Below are 15,542 nucleotides of genomic sequence, written 5' to 3' on the forward strand. Positions count from 1 at the left end.
ACTGTAACGGAACTTTTTGACATTTCGTCTGCTCCTAGTGAACGCGCTTCGTGAGTTTGGATTTGTTTACAAAACGCGCTAACAAAAGTAGCTATTTCGACATAAATTATGGACATTATCGAACAAAGCAAACATTTATTGTGGAACTGGGATTCCTGGGAGTGCATTCTGATGAAGATCATCAAAGGTAAGTGAATATTTATGTTATTTCTGACTTCTGTTGACTGCACATTATGGCGGATATCTTTTTGGCTTGTTTGGTCTCTGAGCGCCGTACTCAGATTATTGCATGGTTTTCTTTTTCCGTAAAGCTTATTTGAAATCTGACACAGTGGTTGCATTATGGAGAAGTGTATCTAAAGTTCCATGCATTACACTTGTATTTTCATCAACATTTATTATGAGAATTTCTGTAAATTGATGTGGCTCTCTGCAAAATCACTGTATGTTTTTGGAACTACTGAACATATCATGTCATACGTGAGTTTTTTTATATAAATATGAACTTTATCGAACAAAACATACATTTATTGTGTAACATGAAGTCCTATGAGTGTGATCTGATGAAGATCATCAAAGGTTAGTGATTAATTCTATCTCTACTTCGGATTTTTGTGACTCCTCTCTTTGGCTGGAAAAATGGCTGTGTTTTTCTGTGACTTGGCTCTGACCTAACGTAATTGTTTGTGGTGCTTTTGCCGTGAAGCCTATTTGAAATCAAACACTGGTGGGATTAACAAGAAGTGTATCTTTAAAATGGTGTGAAATACTTCTGTTTGCGGAATTTTAATTTAAAAAAAAATTGTACTTTTTTTTTTGTGATCCAAAACGTAATATAGTAATACTTGAACACACACAACATGAGCAGAATATTATTTATTAAAAACAAGAAGAAATAATGTTGGTACTTATTTATTTTGATCCAAAGCTATTAATTAGTGAATAATCCACTAATAATTGGTATGACACGGCTCTCGGAACTCTGAAAATAATTGCAGATCAATAACATGTCCTTGTACTGTAGATCTAATCAAATTGAGAGGATTGGAGGATTCTAAATGAATATCTAAGGGGCACTTTTCGTTAGGGCAAATCTGGTCTGTGAGAATATCTAAGGGGCTTTTATATCATTATAATGCAGGGTTAATAATAATAATAATAATAATAATAATAATCGTTGGATAACAGATCAGCTCTCGGAACTCATTAAGAGGTGGCTTCTGTCTTCAATATACTTGAAATGCTTTATTATCCAAATGTTTCAAGTGCGTGTGGGCCACAGAGAGAAACAAAATGGTGCAGGTTGAGGCCATGTGGCTGTGAGTGATGTGGGCGCTGGGGAGAAAATAAATGAGTAAAAAATAAAATAAGGAAAAATAAAGCTTGCAACACGCATCTGATTATTTATTTTGTTTACATTCTTCATTGTAACCACAATGTCAAAAATAATTGAACACACACACCATGAGCAGATTAACTTGGTCAAAACAGTCAAAACATTTATTTATTAAAGACTATCAGACTGAAAACACCTCCATTAATTTACAAAAAGCGAGTCAATTTGTGCCACAGTTTAGACTACCGATAGATCAGAGTTCTAACTCCCCCTTGTGATAGTGTGGTGCAATGACGCAATGCCACAATCTACCACTAATGGTCATGGCATAAACTCAAAACTTTTAAAGGAAGAACCACTGTACCCAAGAAGACTCTAGGCTGTAATTGCTGACAAAGATGCTTCAATAAAGTACTAAGTAAAGGGTCTGAATAGTTATGTAAATGTGTAAATGTAAATTTCTGTTTTTTTATTTCAAATACATTTGCTAAAAATTCAAAAAAAAACTCATTTGCTTTGTCATTAGGGGGTATTGTGTGTAGATTGATGAGGAAAAAAATATTTTATACATTTTACAATAAGGCTGTAACGTAACAAAATGTGGAAAAAGTCAAGTGGTCTGAATACTTTCCAAATGCACTGTAAAATGGTAACAACACAACCATATCTTTCCAGGAGACATGCAGTGCCAGCAAATATTCTGCAAGAGGTCCAAACACTTGGTGGTTAAGGTCTACGAGCCCTACACCACTTCCAGCAGTCTTATCCAACTGGCCTTACACCACAGATAGGACAAGACCATTCGCCACAAGCACTCTACTTCCACAGCCCACAGCCCAGCATGCCTAACACCATTGCCAGTGTACTGAAGCTGTATAAAGGATATCAATCTCCTAAAAATGTGTCTGCCTTTATGCATTCACAGAATATATTTATATAATCTCTACAGGGCTCTGTTGCATCAAACAGATGTTAGACATTCAGATATATCCAAATAATGTTAATAATGTTAATAATGTCCAAATAATATTGATTTGTCAATCTAAAATACAGAGTGTACAATATTTAAGGCTAACTCAAAAAGGTAACTGGGTATTCAACAAGAATGTTATATTGTAAAAGTAACATGCCCCCCAAAAAATCAGAATGAACAGTACATTTTAGTGTGTCTAAGGTGTAGTGAAGTGCAGAGAACTGTAGCTACAGATTTTTACAGATAATGTGATTGAACCAAAGATTTTTGGTGTCCATTACTGGGAGTTACAGAATAGGTATTGTTTCGTGTAACACAGCCTAAGCTTGGCGATGCTGTCTTTGTCCTTGATTCCTCGAAACAGGAGTATCAAAATGTCCATGTCCAGTTGCAGGGCATCCGTTTGAATAAATAAAATGCTCCAGAGTTAAAATAAACAATTGTTTTGCTCAATGAAGTAATCCAAAAATACACGGGGTGGTAGGTAGCCTGGCAGGTAGGAGCGTTAGGACAGTAAACGAAAGGTTGCTGGATCGAATCCCTGAGCTGACAAGGTAAAAATCTGTTGTTCTGCCCCTGAGCAAGGCAGCTCTTCCCTGGGTGCTGATGATGTTGATTAAGGCATCCCCCCTCACCTCTCTGAATCAGAGAGGTGCAGAAGACACATTTTAGTTGTACAGCTGATTAGGTATCCCCTTTTCAATTGTTCTGTCATTGATCGAGACAAGTGAGCGTCCACCCCAAAGTGCCGCATGTCATGATGACAGACACCTGTCTCGATCAATGAGAGAAGACATGAAATATACAAGATGGCGGCGTACACATTGTTGGATTACTTCATGGAGCAAATAAAGTATTTATTTTAATAACTGAGTGTTTTCTAAATACAAACTGATCCCCTGCAACTGGACACAGACATTTTATGAAATTCATGTTTCTATGAATCAAGACTGCATCGCCAAGTTAAGGTTGGTCAAAAATGATGTGCTACACCAAGCAGTACCTTTCCTTTAACTCGGAGTAATGGATATCAAATTTCTTTGCATGAATAACATTATCTGGTTTAATAATCTGCAGCTAAGAGAACTTGTGATCAACAGATGATGGGGGAGGTGGTCATGATGAAAGTACCATTCCAAAGAAACATACAGTAAGTTCAGGAAACACTTTTATAGCTGTGGGAGGTGTATTTCCAAAATCAAACTGCCATTCATCTCCTCTTGAGTCATTTTCTGCTTGAAATGCAGCATAATGTCCAATCCATTGAGAAGGATACAGTTCACAGTATACAGTTCTGCTACAATGACATACGCAGGCCAAGGAATTATTTTTCTCTCCAAGAATCCACTTCACAAAGAAGCCCAGGCATCACACGGTATTGTATATAAGACAAAAATATATAATAAATTATACTCTAAATTATACATTGCACAGTTTGAATGACAGTTGAAATATGCCAGCATATCTCCATGTGTGTAGACTAGTTGTAGGTAGGTAGGTAGGTAGGTAGGTAGGCAGACAGTATCTAGCTACAGCCGTATCTGACAGGCATACTTAGGCCAATATTTTTCATAATAAAACCACCTTATCAGTTTAATATATTTACAGCAGTTAGATTGTTGCATTATTGTTTCTCCTCACTGTTAGCTAGTAAACATTGCTAGCTAGCTTGCTGGATAGCCAATAATTGCTTTTTACAACTGTTTGGAATTCTATGCCTATAATTTGGGGATTTTGAAATGCATCCACGGTCATAATCATAACCAATGTTAACGCTCATCAATGATGTTACATAGCTAGCTAGTAAAAATATTTAAAGTTGCTGATGTTACACATTTGCTAAAAAGTTACAATGGGAGGCCTGGCGCATAGTAACAAGTTAGCAGGTGCCAGGTTAATTAGCTAGCCAACTTCAGTCATGTGCTAACATTTGCTAGTAAACCTAGCTTTAGGTGGCTGGTTGTAATGTTATAGCTTGCTGTTTAGTGGCCATATTTAGTAGCCATATAAATGACTAAAAAGAGAATAGGTTTTACAATCAAGATACAATAGATCTCATCCAATTGTAAAACATCTTCTGGTGACATTCAACCATACATGTTTCAACTGAAGTATAGTGAAGAGGATTCGAAGTTGGATTTAGCTAGATGCTCAGCTACCTACCTAGCTACATACCTAGCTACCTAAGTTAGCAAACAGAAAAACTGTAACACAGTAGTATGTTTACCAGGAATACACAATATGGGTTTCTTATAGATAAACTAAAGTTAGCTACTGTAACTACCTATGTGACTTTCAGGAAAAATGTCTTACATAGCTAAGACACTGTATTTGTCATCTGCCTTCTTGATGCTGGCATCGACTGTAGCTAAGCTTCTAGCTAAATCTAACTCTTTGTTTCAAATCCTCTTCACTATATTCCGGTTGAAACGTGTGGTTGAAAGTCACCAGGTAGCAAAAAATATGCTCCATAATCACTTGAAGCCATTGTGGTCTGGTCAGTTGTTTCAGTTTTGCCCAAAGGATTGTGTTGTTAGTGTCTACCTCCCACGAAGTACCAACCCATACGAGTTCTGGTCTTTCAGAGACTGTAAAAAATGTGACAGCTTGTATTTAAAAGGTATCACAGGGTATATCAATCAGCACGCGAAGCCCAGACCTGTCTTCCTCCTGGGAAATTAAGTGTGAAACACATCTCACTGACCTAGAAATGCCTTGGACATGATGAAACAAGCCCAGATACCCCATGGATGAAATTCTCCTCAAGGGCCATCGGAAAATAACAAAAAAAATGTGTACTGTCTTAATAAAACACAATTTTCCACCACAATTTTCTGACTTTCAGACAATTAGCATGTTGCACACCGCATTCAGTCAATTGTGTGGAACATCTTAAGTTGTTCATAAAATAAAATGTATTTAAAAACGTTGTTTTAGACAGTACACATTCTTTTCCAGTTTATATTCTTACAGCCCGCCCTTAAAGGTAAATTATGCCTTTGTAGCCTGAATCAATTCTAGACGATAGTGCACATCTATTGCCCACAACTGGCTGCCTAGGCTACCCATGGGCTTGCCTAATCCTGGCTGGCTATGATACAACTGTGTGATGAATGAGGGAAGCTAGCTAGCTGGAACTCCCAGGCAAACACTCCAGGTTAACTAGCTAGCAAAACCCCTAAACTAATGTAAAAGGCGCTGCATGGTCAATCTGACGTCTGCATTGGCCGTGCAGCATTTATGATAATATGGCCTCTGCAGAAGTCAGGGCATTCATACTTCTTGCGCTTCGCCGAGCAGTGCAGAGTTGTTATGAAGGAAATTGTCAAGGAAGGGATTTTGTGTTTATTACAGGACCTCCCGCCCTCACCTACCGTCAATCAATCAATCATGTCAGTGCAGACCTATGCGGAGCCCTCCGCATAGTTAAAATAATTTGAGAAGCACACAGCGATGTGGTACAGAGCTCAATTTGGCCTCTGCATTCCTATGGAATCTCCGCAATTGCTTCACACCATCCAGACGGCGCCTACAACATCTATACAGTGGTCAAGTATAAATTGTCTCTTACACACAAGCTAGCTAGCTAGTTAGTTATAAAATACTTGTATTCCTCTCTGCTAGTTAGCAATGTTATTATCTAAATTGCATTATCTAAATTGGTAGCTAGCCAAAAGTCAGCTGGCTATCTAGCTAGCTCTCTTCATTCAGGTGGTAGAAAATAATTGAAATTTACAGCAAACATTAGATGTTCAGACATTAGATCTAATGTATAAATTGTTCCCTTACCCCAGCTAGTTATTGAAATCCTTCGTAGACTTTGTTGGGTCAATTAAAATGTTCTTGTTGAAATCAAGTCACTGCTTGTGGAGTGCCTTGCCATTTTCTTAAGACTGCACTTGAAAAATAACCACATCAACGTTAACAGTTCAAAATCTGACTTGATTTCATTGGATGTTCCCTCCGACGTAGCCTCCACACCATCTCACCAATAGCCAATGACCTTACTTTGTGGGAATACTGACATTACTGTAAACTGTCAGACACAATGTGTCAGGATATATTCAAGCATCTGGATTGATTGTGTCAAACACTGCCACTATTTATCAGAAACAGACACATTTCAAGCTGATACACTTCAAAACTCCACTATTTAGGTCTGAAACATTTGATGTCAAGACAAAATGACACTGTCAGACACACTTTGATACAGGTCATTTTATGCAGTGGTACTAGCTGCAGCTCCACAGCTCATGTTCTACAGGCTCCTGAGAGTGTGAAGGGACAGTCTGTACATCCCTCTTAGGAAGTTTGTGTGTGTGTATGTGTGTTCGTGTGTGTGCGTGTCTCATACTGTTTGTGTGTGTGTCTGTGTGTCTGTGTGTGCCTGCGTTAATTATTTCTGTGTGTTTCTGTGTATTTCTCTGTGTGTGTTCCTGTCAGACCAACACAGCAGCCCAGAAATAAGCTCTCTCTCTCTCTGTGTACTAACTAAGAAGGGGGGATCAGTTACTACACCACAAAATGTGCCCTCCCCTGCTTCCAAACCAGAGAGAATGCCAACACTAACAATTAAAGCTGAGCCCGCTGTGATCCTGGCCTTATTCTTTCATTACGGATCAGCAACAGCAGGGTTCTAGTTAGTTTCCTCGGCTGGTTGAGGAAATTAATGGGCTGGGATGCGACTGTGGGGCAGAGAGGAGGCGCTGGGGAGCCTCATGAGTCCGGCATCTCGTAGAGGCTCCTGGCAGGCAGGCTCTCTCGATCTCTCATTTCTCATCTGTTTAATCTCATCCTTTCTTTTTCACTTCTCTTTTACATTTAAATAGAAAACAAAAGCACTGATTATTGTGCTTTTACATTTAAATAGAAAACATGGCTCAAATCTATACACATTATCTCTGGTTCCTTGTGTGTTTTATTTTTATTGAACCATTATTTAAATGGGAACGCACTCTCATTTACAGTAACGACCTGGGGAATAGTTACAGAGGAGAGAAGATGAATGAGCCAATTGTAAACTGGGGATGATTAGGTGCCATGAGGGCCAGACTGGGAATTTAGCCAGGACACCCCTACTCTTACAATAAGTGTCATGGGAACTTTAGTGACCACAGAGAGTCAGGACACCCGTTGAACGTCCCATCCGAAGGATGGCACCCTACACAGGGCAATGTCCCCAATCACTGCCCTGGGGCATTGGGATATTTTATTTTTTAGGCCAGAGGAAAGGGTGCCTCCTACTGGCCCTCCAACACCACTTCCAGCAGCATCTGGTCTCCCCCAGTATATGTAATACGACAGTTGATGATAGTGTTGTTGTTGATGTTGCTAAAATGATATATTATTGGATGTAATGTATTTCCATTTTGTTTTAGTCAGTATTATGGCTGTGTAATTGACCTCACCTGCCCTGCGACTACAGGGGCAAATTAGCTTTGGCTAACCTCGGCACAATTCTTTTTTTTACATTTACATGGATTTTGCATTATTGTAATATTGATGTTGATTAATGTGCATTGTCCCCTTTAAATAAATAAATAAAACAAATAATTTAGTCAGTATTCTGGAGGAAGAAGTGATCCCCTGTGGTTTTCTCTACTATTCTCCATCACACTCCCTCTCTTATTTGGCTCCTGAGTGGCGCAGCGGTCCAAAGCACTGCATCTCAGTTTGAAACCAGGTTGTATCACAACCGACTGTGATTGGGAGTCCCATAGGGCAGTGCCCGATTGGCCCAGCGTCGTGGCCAATGTAGGCCATCATTGTAAATAAGAATTTGATGCTAACTGACTTGCCTAGTTAAATAAAGGTTAAATAAAAAAATAGATGCATCTCTCAACCGTGCAGCATACAGTAGGAGCTAAAGGTGAGGGAAGCTGGGAGGGAGGGAACGGGCTCTTAGCTCATATACTACTATTTAATGACATGCTATTTTATAAGAGTGCTAGTATGAGTTTGTGGAGAGGATTGCAAAAAAAAACATGCTGTAACTGCTATTATGAATATTATGCTATTGCTATAACAATTGTATAACAGATCTACTGCTAGTAGTGACAGCATACCGGTTTATATGGAGTGAATGGGGTCCCAATAACAAATGCATGCATAGAAAAGTATTTTTGATATGAACCGGTTCACTGTCCTCCAAACGTGGCCCGAAAACATTCTCATATCCCTCCAGTTTGTTCTTCCATTAATTTACCTTGCTTGTACCAGTGGCACAACTCTTCATCCTCTGCCCTGTAATGAAGTTTTTCATTCACGATGCCAAGCTGGTGATCAGGTTTAAGCCATCAAGGACACAGACAGAGGTGTGGGCCCTAGTCAAAAGTAGTGCACTATGTAGGAATTAGAGTTCCATTTGGGATGCAGTGAGTGAATGCTTGAGGAGCTTAAGAGAGCTCTGCTTTGAATAATACAACTTCATTCCTCCATCACTGTGTGGGTGTAATGATACAACACAACTGTGGGAATCATTTGAGTCAACATGGGCCAGCATCCCTGTGGAAGGCTCTAATGCCCTGACAAATTGAAGCTGTTCTGAGGGCAAAGGAGGGGTGGGAGGGGGGGGCATGCGTCCCGCGGGCCGCCAGTTACCCATCCCTGATATACAGTGGGGAGAACAAATATTTGATACACTGCCGATTTTGCAGGTTTTCCTACTTACAAAGCATGTAGAGGTCTGTAATTTTTAAAATCATAGGTACACTTCAACTGTGAGAGACAGAATCTAAAACAAAAATCCAGAAAATCACATTGTATATTATTTAAGTAATTAATTTGCATTTTAATGCAATACATAAGTATTTGATCACCTACCAACCAGTAAGAATTCCGGCTCTCACAGACCTGTTAGTTTGTCTTTAAGAAGCCCTCCTGTTCTCCACTCATTACCTGTATGAACTGCATCTGTTTGAACTCGTTACCTGTAAGACACCTGTCCACACACTTGATCAAACAGACTCCAACCTCTCCACATTGGCCAAGACCAGAGAGCTGTGTAAGGACATCAGGGGTAAAATTGTATACCTGCACAAGGCTAGGATGGGCTACAAGACAATAGGCAAGCAGCTTGGTGAGAAGGCAACAGCTGTTGGTGCAATTATTAGAAAATGGAAGAAGTTTAAGATGACGGTCAATCACCCTCGGTCTGGGGCTCCATGCAAGATCTCACCTTGTGGGGCATCAATGATCATGAGGAAGGTGAGGGATCAACCCAGAACTATACGGCAGGACCTGGTCAATGACCTGAAGAGAGCTGGGACCACAGTCTCAAAGAAAACCATTAGTAACACACTACGCCGTCAAGAAGACAGCATATGATTAATGAATTACAGTGCTACCCTAATAATTTCTCAGTCACATCACAATTACATAGTGTCTCTTGCGGTGTCTCCGAACCAGCCTTGGGCTCCCAGTCAGCCCAAAGGTGATCTTAAGAGCGGGTAAGGTGGCGAGGACGGGACTGGCTTCCTCTCTAACATCAAATCATACCTGCAGACGAGAGACAGAAGGATAGAGAGAGAGCATGATTAAGCTTTTTTTATTTTTTATTCTAACACAGGGATTATTTAGCTAAATTCCCCTGGTACTGTACTGCCGACCATCACGTTGTGCAGCACCATATTTTCCATTCCATCCTAAGAGAAACCCAGAAGGTTTTTCATTTTTCATGGAATAGAAACACCATAAAATTAATCAAATTACCAGTCGAGAGTTTGGACACACCTACTCATTCCAGGATTTGTCTATATTTTTTACTATTTTCTACATTGTAAATTAAAGTGAAAATATCACAACTATGTAATAACATATATGGAATCAGTTAAGAACAAATTCGTATTTACAAGGACAGCCTACTCCTTCCTCCCGGTCGGACAATTGAACCCCGGTCTCCCGCAAGCTTGCAATATGGAAGACTATCGAATGGTTCTCAAAGATGCCTTCTGGTGGTCAAAAGAAGCACTAACTTGTATTAACAGAAAAAATGTCTGACAATTAAATGATGTACCACAGAATGCTGCGGCAGTCCTCAAGGTGTGCCGCAGTATGATGCAACTTTTAAAGGAGGAACCACTGATTTGAAGTGGATTTAACAAGTGACATCAAAAAAGGTTTATAGCTTTTACCTGGATTCACCTGGTCAGTCTGGTCAGTCTATGTCATAGAAAGATGAGTGGTTCTTAATGCTTTGTATACTCAATGTACAACCAAGTATATTATGTTCATGTTTTTATGCTTGCTCTATCATTTTCTTCTTTATTTTTTGTACACCTCTCTTTCCTCTCCCTCGCTCTACCTCTATATATCTTTCCTTCCCTCCTCTCTGTCTCTCTCTCTCCCTCTATCTTTCTTCTGCCTTTCTTTCCTCCCCGTCTCCCATACTCTTCTAATCTTTCTCTCCTGTATGTTACAGCTGGGGACTGAGTGGACTGCTCCAGGGGAGTTCAGCAAATTCAGGTCCCAGTCCTCAAAGTCTGTGCAGTAAGTACCTGTGACAACACACACATGCACACACACAGAGTGGCACACAGAAAAGTGGAAAGCAGCAGAGTTTTCACCAACAATTTGTTGCATCTGATGCAGACCATGCAGAGTGAACTTGGAAGTCTAAGCTGTCAACAATAACAGCCCAAACAATAACAACACCAAACATAGCTAATCAGGACAATGAGCCTCCTCAATTCAATTACATTTCAATTTAAGGGGCTTATTGGAATGGGACTCATATATTTACATTAAACAAAGCAAGTGAAATAGATAAACAAAAGTGAAATAAACAATACAAAATTAACAATAAAAATGACACTCACGAAAGTTCCAAAAGAATAAAGACATTTCAAATGCCATATTATGTCTATATACAGTGTTGTAACAATGTGCAAATAAGGTACAAAATGTAACATAAATAAAGATAAATATGGGTTGTAATTTACAATGGTGTTTGTTCTTCAATGGTTGCCCTTTTCTGAGTCTGTACATAGTCAAAGCTCGCCTTAATTTTGGATCAGTCACAGTGGTCAGGTATTCTGCCACTGTGTACTCTCTGTTTAGGGTGAAATAGAATTCTAGTTTGCTCAGTTTTATTTGTTAATTCTTTCCAGTTTGTCAAGTAATTATATTTTTGTTTTCTTTTCTATGTCAACTTTTATGTTCCGTTTTAATGGCGTAGAAGAAGGTTTGTGGAAGTTACCTGTGGCGCTGATGTTTAGGCCGAAGTATGTATTGTTTTTTGTGTGATCTAGGGCACCGGTGTCTAGATGGAATTTGTATTTGTGGTCCTGCCAACGGGTCCTTTTTCGGAACATCATTATTTTTGTCTCACTGAGATTTACTGTCAGGGCCCAGATCTGACAGAAACTCTGCAGAGATCTAGATGCTGCTGTAGGCCCTCCTTGATTGGGGACCAAAGCACCAGATCATCAGCAAACAGTAGACATTTGACTTGAGATTTTAGTAGAGTGAGGCCGAGTGCTGTAGACCGTTGCAGTGCCATCGCAATTAGTAGATAAATATGTTGAGGACGGTGGGGCTTAAGCTGCATCCATGTCTCTCCCCACAGCCCTGTGGAAAAAAATGGCTGTTTTTGTCCATTTTAACCACACACTTGTTTGTGTACATACATTTTATAATGTCGGATGTTTTCCCAAAACACAACATTCCATCAATTTGTATAGCAGACCCTCATGACAAATTGAGTCAAAAGCTTTTTTGAAATCAACAAAGCATGAAAAGACTTTGCATTTGTGACTGACCAGCTCAAATTGGTCTTATGTAGCAACATTTGAAATTGTTCTTTACATTGGTTAAAAGTAGAGACTCAGAGCTACAAAATGGTATATCATAGTAATTCTGCTTTGAAAGTTGATATACTTGAAAAACTCATTTTTGAGAAAAGGGCCTTAGAATGTTTTGGTACCTACTGGAGAGCTTTTCTTTGTCTACACCCATTCAGCATTGTTCACACCCTCTTAAGCTAGCCCCCATGTGAGGTCATGTTCTAAACAGTGAATAGTGTAGTAAAGATTAATACTAAAAGTGGTAAAAGTAGTAGCCTACAAAATGGAAAAAATCCAGGTAAACAAAGTGTCCAGATGAAAATAATTTATAAATATTAGATGGAGCTTACCCAGATACACTTGTCTAAATTGATGGATCATGTGAAATAAATGCTATAACCCCCAGCCGCATCCAGTGGTGGAATAAGTCCTAAATTGTCATACTTGAGTAAAAGTAAAGATACCTTAATAGAAAATTACTCAAGTAAAAGTAAAAGTCACCCAGTAAAATAGCATTTGAGTAAACATCTAAAAGTATTTGGTTTAAAAAATACTTAATGACATACAAATCATTCAAATCCAGACAGAAAATATTTACACAAGAAGCAATCTAATATCACACAGTCAAACTCTCCGTCATTTAGTTAAATTCACCATTCTGCGATTCTCACTGTTAATAAACATCAGGCGTTTCAACACAATGGTAAATGAGAGTAAATGAAATTACTAAAATGTACTTAAGTTTTCCGTTCCCCTTCACACTCCTGGGCCAGACTACACTCTGACCCACTGAAGAGATGAGTCTTGTGAAGACTTAAAGGTTGAGAGCGAGTCTGCGTTTCTCACATGGGTAGGCAGACCATTCCATAAAAATGGAGCTCTGTCGGAGAAAGCCCTGCCTCCAGCTGTTTGCTTAGAAATTCTAGGAACAATTAGGAGGCCTGCGTCTTGTGACCGTAGCGTACGTGTAGGTATGTACGGCAGGACCAAATCAGAAAGATAGGTAGGAGAAAGCCCATGTAATGCTTTGTAGGTTAGCAGTAAAACCTTGAAATCAGCTTGCCTTAACAGGAAGCCAGTGTTGGGAGGCTAGCACTGGAGTAATATGATCAAATTTCTTGGTTCTAGTCAGGATTCTAGCAGCCGTATTTAGCACTAACTGAAGTTTATTTAGTGCTTTATCTGGGTAGCCGGAAAGTAAAGCATTGCTGTAGTCTAACCTCGAAGTAACAAAAGGTTGGATTAATTTTTCTGCATAAATTTTGAACAGAAAGTTTCCGATTTTTGCAATGTTACGTAGATGGAAAAAAAGCTGTCCTTGAAACAGTCTTGATATGTTCGTCAAAGGAGAAATTAGGATCCAGAGTAACGGCGAGGTCCTTCACAGTTTTATATGAGACGACTGTACAACCATCAAGATTAATTGTCAAATTCAACAGGGTAAAAGGGATCTTGAAGAAGGAAGGCTATCATTCCATTTTGCAACGCCATACCATACCCTGTTGACGGCGCTTAATTAGAGCTAATTTCCTCCTACAACAGGACAAAGACCCAAAGCACAGCTCCAAACTATGCAATAACTATTTAGGGAAGAAGCAGTCAGCTGTTTTTCTGTCTATAATAGAGTGGCCAGCACTGTCACTGGATCTCAACCCTATTGAGCTGTTGTGGGAGCAGCTTGACCGTATGGTATGTAAGAAGTGCCCATCAAGCCGATCCAACTTGTGGGAGGTGCTTCAGGAAGCATGGGGTGAAATCTCTTCAGGTTACCTCAACAAATTGACAACTAAAATGCCAAAGGTCTGCAAAGGTCTGCAAAGCTGTAATTGCTGCAAATTGAGGATTCTTTGACAAAAGCAAAGTTTGAAGGACACAATTATTATTTAAATTAACAATCATTATTTATAACCTTGTCAGTCTTGGCTATATTTCTTATTTTTTTGCAACTAATTTCATGTATGTTTTCATGGAAAACAAGGACATTTCTAAGTGACCCCAAACTTTTGAACGGCAGTGTGTATGTATGTATATATATATATATATATATATATATATATATATATATATATATATATATATATATATATATATATATATATATATATATATATATATATATCTATATACTATATACATATACTTATTTGTTTGTGTATATATATCTATCCAACTATATCCTTAATCAGTATAAAGGAGGAAATGTTGCTTACTTGTTAAGCAAAATCAAATCTGTAATGCATCCTGATGAGACAACTGCAGGTCTTGACTGGTTGTTTTGCAGTCAGCAAACATCTTCTGGTAAACAGACCACTCACTCTGAACAAACAGGAGATGCTGCTCTTGCTTCTTCAGCTTGGCTGATTTAATAGCTTCTGGTAGATTGTCAGATATGAAGACCTGATAGTTGTTCCTCTGGCAATGCCAGCACAGGTCTGTCCTGGGCTTAGTGCTTGTGATGTGGGGCAGAAGTTTTCTCCACAGACTCCTGAAGGAAGACAGCCCGACTACACGTAACTCTGGAAAATATAGAAATAATGTGAGATCAATAAAATGTTGTGCCAATCATGTCAATTAAATATTCAAAATGTGTTTATGCTTAACATGCCAAGTGGTGTGATCGATTCCTTGTAAAGACACTACACTGCTGCTTTTGTCACATGGGATGGCAGCAGCTTTCCAGCAAAGTGTGTAACCTTTGTTTGCTTGGGCCATCTCTCTTTTTGATGGGAGACATTAGACCATTCACCTTGTATGACTGGTGGAGGAGAGTCAGGCGTGTTCTACTGATGCTGAAAGACAAATTCCAGATACTAACGTTACACACACTTCATACACGTAGGTCAACTTCTTCCGGGACAACAACACTGTTGATTGCCATTTCTTCCCCATCACTGTCATCAGAAGACTACAATGTCTTCTTCTGTGAAAATGTTTTTACCTCAATCAGGGATTTCCTCATCGTCTGATTCATTTTCAGAGTCAGCATGGCGCGATTGTCCTCCAGAAAGTAGTCCATCACAACTTTTTCCCACTGACCTTTGTAGCACCTGAAAAATTAAAGGCAGCAATGTTATTGATAGCAGTAGCAACATATTTGCAGTTCTCAATGGCTAACGTTATATCTTTCGAAAATTCTGGAATTTGTGGTCTGTATATTTTATTAGTTAATTTAGGATACCATCAACACCATAGGCCTTTTTGGCTTGGAGGGTTTGTATTTTGTCCTGTAGTTCATTCAACGTAATTGGAGAATCTAGTGGGTTCTGGTAGTCTTTAATAGTTTATTCTAAGATTTGCATTTGATCCTGTATATGTTTTTGCTGTTTTTTCTTTGTTATAGGGCCAAAAAGATTGGAGAAGTGGTTTATCCATACATCTCCATTTTGGATAGATAACTCTTTGTGTTGTTGTTCATTTAGTGTGTTCGAATTTTCCCAGAAGTAGTTCGATT

At 39.0% G+C, this 15,542-nt stretch overlaps 1 protein-coding gene across 1 annotated transcript in view; it reads left to right on the top strand.

Annotated features, from left to right (window-relative positions):
- b4galnt4a (beta-1,4-N-acetyl-galactosaminyl transferase 4a) overlaps positions 1-15,542 on the top strand; it is a 445,473-nt gene that overhangs the window by 302,131 nt on the left and 127,800 nt on the right. The window contains exon 7 of the mRNA XM_024380395.2: positions 10,729-10,796. Coding sequence (XP_024236163.2) covers positions 10,729-10,796 — 68 coding nt within the window. The remainder of the gene's footprint in view (positions 1-10,728; positions 10,797-15,542) is intronic.

Source organism: Oncorhynchus tshawytscha, linkage group LG19, assembly GCF_018296145.1.
Source record: "Oncorhynchus tshawytscha isolate Ot180627B linkage group LG19, Otsh_v2.0, whole genome shotgun sequence".
Lineage (NCBI taxonomy): Eukaryota > Metazoa > Chordata > Actinopteri > Salmoniformes > Salmonidae > Oncorhynchus > Oncorhynchus tshawytscha.